General features: G+C 40.1%; 1 protein-coding gene across 1 annotated transcript; it reads right to left on the bottom strand.

Moving 5' to 3' along the window:
- Positions 1–1,304: 1,304 nt before the first annotated feature.
- LOC122489011 (transmembrane protein 230-like) lies at positions 1,305–2,318 on the bottom strand. The gene has a single exon (XM_043590527.1). The coding sequence runs from the start codon at positions 2,300–2,302 to the stop codon at positions 1,871–1,873; it is 432 nt and encodes a 143-aa protein (XP_043446462.1). The 5' UTR covers positions 2,303–2,318; the 3' UTR covers positions 1,305–1,870.
- Positions 2,319–4,839: the final 2,521 nt, after the last annotated feature.

Raw genomic sequence — 4,839 nt, 5'->3', positions numbered from 1 at the left:
GCTGGGTACATAATATAGTACCAATGAAAGACTTCTAAACTCTTTTTTTTAACTTAGGTATGTTTTGTGTATCCTGAAGTTAGCACTCTTGAGAGTATCCTTCTTCTCCTTTATGAAGTGCCAATATTCTTTGTCCAGAAAATATATTCTTTTATCTTCCATAAATCTCAGTCTATACAGGCACACCTCACTTTATTGTGCTTTGCAGATATTTTTTTTTACACACTGAAGGTTTGTAAACATCAAACAAGTCTTGCATCAAACAAGTCTACTGGCACCATTTCTTCAGCAACATTTGCTCACTTCACACCTATTCTCACCATGTTTCAAACTTTTTCATTATCAGACCAGTGATTACGACTCACTGAAAGCTCAGGTGATGATTAGCATTCTTTAGCAACAAAGTATTTTTTAAGTGTTTACATTTTCTAGATGTAATGCTTTGCACACTTAATGGCCTACAGTATAATTTAAACATAACTGTTATGTGCACTGGGAACCCCAAAAATTCATTTGACTCACTTTATTGCAGTATTTGCTTCATTGAGGTGGTCTGGGACAGAATGAACCCTTGGTATCGCCAACGTATGCCTGTGTTCTTTATCTACCACACTTCAGAAAGTATTTCTTTTTATAGGATGATATCCTTTATTCTAAAAAATACTACTGCTAACTCAGTTGTCTTTAATCTGGGACCGTCGCCTTAGCTGCAGACATATCCCCACGTTCAGTCCTTTTCTATAGATCCTTTATTTACCTTCTCTATGAGTGCCAGGTTTACCATGAAGTTGATGATACTTAATATAGGCCCTTTGTTATGCCCTGCACTTAATTTCTAATTCATATTTTTGAATTCTCTTTTCTTAAGAGAGCCTTTCAAATTGCATAAGCCTTAGGTGACACAAATCCTTGATCTGCCCTATTCCTACATAGGACTCAAGAGGAAAAGGCTCATATAGAAAGCAACCCAGTGCCCTGATTTAAACCAAGATTACAGATTAGCAGTCTCATTCTCTTGGGTGGCCAACTTTTCTAGGTTAGCCTGAAGTGGATGGAAGCACTTCGCCTATGGCTTTAGTTAATTTCATGTGCCGTCTTCTATAAAACCCTATTTGACAGTGAGGAATTAACACTTTGGGGAACACTTATGTGCCATGTTGATATAAATACTATATTTGACCCGTACAGACACCCAGAGCAGTAGGAATTATGGTCCCAAACTCTGAGTATTAAGATAATTTGTCCAAGGTCATACAGTTAAAAACGTTGGCATCTGGGGTTTAAAACCACTTCTGACTCTAAAGTTGCACACAACACAACTGTATTGCTCTTTATTTTTCCTAAGTTGATACTTGGTTTTACCAAGGTATCCATAGGTTACAGAGGTGGAGATAAGCATGGGGGATAAAATACTCAGAAATTTTACAAGTAAATTACTTAGTAATATGAAATCAGACATACTGCATTTTTCCATTTGCCACAAGATAAAATTACCCATGAGGACTGCTTAAAAGAAATGTTCGGCTCTAAATAGGGTGGTGGCAACATTTTGCCCTACAAAATAACTTTTCACTTCCCCATACAATTAGCGTTGCTGTCCTTCCACTATACATGTGGAAAAATTTGTCGGGAGTTTTAGCCAGGGCCAGGAACATAAAAATGGAGCATTTCCCAGCTTCCTATTTGGCTAATTGTAAACATTTTGGGGACGAATTGATAAAATCTGGCCATAGTTTTGCTAAGTATCTACAAAGCTTCAGAATTCCTTAATCCTTAGGCATAGAGGTCCACAGCTTCTGCCAAACGCCTTAGAGCTCCGCTCAGCCCCATCTGTGACTCTTCTCCTGGCTGTCACGGGGGGGGGGGGGGGCTAGTCATCACAGTCCGGAAGGTCCCTGTAGGAGCAGCCCTGGCAGCCTCGGTGCGCTCTGTAAGCGATGAGCAGGTGGTAAAACCCAGGCAGAAACACCAGGATGCCAACAATCAGAACGGCAACAGCCCGGTTGGCGCCCACTTTGCTGATGTAGCCTACCAGCAGGAGGCAACCCGTGACAACGAGAAAGGCGCCAATCAAAAACTGCGCGGTGGCACAGGCAATGGCCTTATAAGGAATCCTCGTAGAGTTTTTCTTAAACTTTAATAAGTGAGATCTCACTGGACATCTTTTCGATTTAAAGCTAGCTTCAGTAGACGAAGTTTCCTTCTGATGGTTAATGTGCCCAGTGTCAGTGCTGGAGAGCTTTGAGTATTTCACTTTGCTGCTGGGGATCCCAGCAGCCACGTTGGTGCGAGTGGGAAGCATAACCGCAGGGGGCGTGCGGAGCCGTCCTGCTGCCACACAATGAGCAGGGGCGTCAGGACCCACGCGCCCACCCAACGGCTGCCTGGACCCGCGTGGAGGCTCGCCTCGGCATCTCTCATTCACCTAACTCCTGTTTCTGCAAGACCGCTGCGTTTGTGATCGAATTCCTCTTTCATAATGCAAAGTTGCGATTACGTTGATAGTCTGATGTTATATGGGCTCTGTGATTTTCTTAAGGCAGTTCTAGTAAACTCCCAGATTCCTTTGACACTGCAACTGTTTAGATTGAGCAGATTAGCTTACATTCATTAGATTGCATTCAGTCACTTTCATAGAATTTCCATTTTCTCTAAATGTTTGTAAGCACATCCCGCGTTTGCCTCTCTTCCGTTGGTCTAACATGCAGCATACTTGGTTAATCTGATCAGTCTCCGAGGGCCAATCAGGGGAGAGGAGAGATGTGAAAGTTGGAATCAAACCCGGCTGAAATCCTGGCTCTGCCTCTTATTAACTATGTAAGCTTAGTCATAGTGCATCTCCAAGGACCTAGTTCCTTCTGTAAAAGGGGAATTGTGCCATACAATGCAGATTATTGTGAGTACTTACTGAATGAAGGATGCAGACTGCCTTCCTCCACAGAGGAAGTCCTATCTCCACAGAACTCAAGTCCTGACATGATCAAGGGCAAGGCGTGTCCAAAGACTTTAAGACATCTCACTCCTGAGTTTTGGCTGATTTTGTAGATGACAGCTTTCCTGCATCTCACGTTGCCTGATCATTGAATTGGCTGCCTTGTGGGAGTGGTGTGACCTCTGGAATGGTAGGACTTATTTAGAAGTGGTGTGGTCTTCTGATAGGCTGTTGCAGGGGGGTTCCTTCTTCGTGAGGGGTTGAATTGGAGACCTCTAAATTCTCGCTCAGCTTCTGGAATTTGTACCCGAGCTGCAGCCTCTGCTTAAACCTTTTTTTTTTAATCAAACAATTGTAGTATTTCTCCCACTTCTGTGTTCTATGCCTACCTTTTACTAACCTATGCCTTCTTACTAGTTTACAATTCATCTTAAAATTTATCACCTACTACATCCATTATCCTATTTAATTCCATTTAACCCCACTCCTTGGAATGTGCATTTTAAATTCTACCAGTGAGTTTTATTTGTTTAAGTGGATTCTTTTATATTTGGGATTACCTCATTAACCAAACTAGAATATAAAACTTCCCTATGGAAGCAATGATACATCTTCAAAATCCTCTCAACCATAGAGAGCTTAGCATTGAACATTTTGCTTTTTGTAAACCCAGTGTTTGTTGGTTAAATTTACTACAAATAGAATATACAGTAGCTAAGGTAGTTCTTCCTATAACTATTTAAATTATAATCTTACCTTTATTTACATGGCATTTTATAATGTACAATCTCTTCTCTCTAACGTGTCTCAGAAATACAAAGTTTGATTTGCATTTTTGACCCCCAGATCACACAGCTAGTTAATATCAAAGAATGGATTATATGTAGACAATCACCTTACTAGAGGCAAGTCATTTATAATGGAGTTGACATTTGACTTCATTCCAGCTTGTGTTATATATCTATGACCAAATTTCGTATGAACTAGATGACAGAACCATGTCTCAAACATGTCAGTTATGGGTTGTAGAGACCAGGCCTATGCATTATAAAAGAGAAGAGCACTCATGAGAGATCCGTTTGAGAAAAGAGACTTAGGCTGAGGCAGAAGAATGCAGTCTTTTTCCAAATGGCCAATGTTACGGATACTACCCGACTTCAGTGGGATTTTATTGGCGCAACGGAGACTTGTACCTGAGTTTGTGATCGTGCTCTTGGGAAACAAGAGGAAAAGATACTAACACAAGGCATAAAATGTAGACCGATACTGGCCTTCCAGAGTACAGAGGAGCTGATAATTCATTGCAGAAATGAATTTCAGTCGCTCAACATTAATATATTACTTTATTATATTTATCAACTGGCATGGTCCACATCGTGTTACTGTTTGCTTAAATAATGCAGTTAGTTTATTTTATTTATATGTAAGTAATCAATTTTTAAGTTTAAAACTATAAGCAGAAGTAATCTCAGTACTCATTTAAAATAGCTTAGAGTCCAGGCTTTCCCTGAGATTATTTGACCATTTAGCCAATTGTTAGTTAGGATAATTGAAGGAAGAACTGACCTTTGTAGACTTAACCCAGGAACTACCTCACACTTACTTAATTTCAAAGTGGCAGAGATATAGTAAAATTATTCAGATACCTGAAGGCTCTCAACAGAGTATACTTTATCTGAGCAAAACTCACTTGCTTTTCTCCCATCTGTACCCATCACTAAAACGTACAATTAGTGGCAGCTAAAAGCAACAAAATCATGTTTTAGTATAGTGTCCCCCCTCCCCTTAGCATATATAAAAGGTACATTAGAGGCAACTAAAATATTTTAAAAGAACTATGCTTTACCCTGTGTCAATAATGTGTGTGTGCATGTGTGTGTGTTACTCTAATTCACATGATAATACAC

This window comes from Prionailurus bengalensis, chromosome B2, assembly GCF_016509475.1.
Source record: "Prionailurus bengalensis isolate Pbe53 chromosome B2, Fcat_Pben_1.1_paternal_pri, whole genome shotgun sequence".
NCBI lineage: Eukaryota > Metazoa > Chordata > Mammalia > Carnivora > Felidae > Prionailurus > Prionailurus bengalensis.
The sequence above is the reverse complement of the archived record's forward strand: the minus strand, read 5'-3'. Positions and strand labels throughout refer to the sequence as shown.

Bases quoted from the DNA above. Each gene is read 5' to 3' on its own strand.
- LOC122489011 (XM_043590527.1), bottom strand. From the start codon at position 2,302: ATGCTTCCCACTCGCACCAACGTGGCTGCTGGGATCCCCAGCAGCAAA.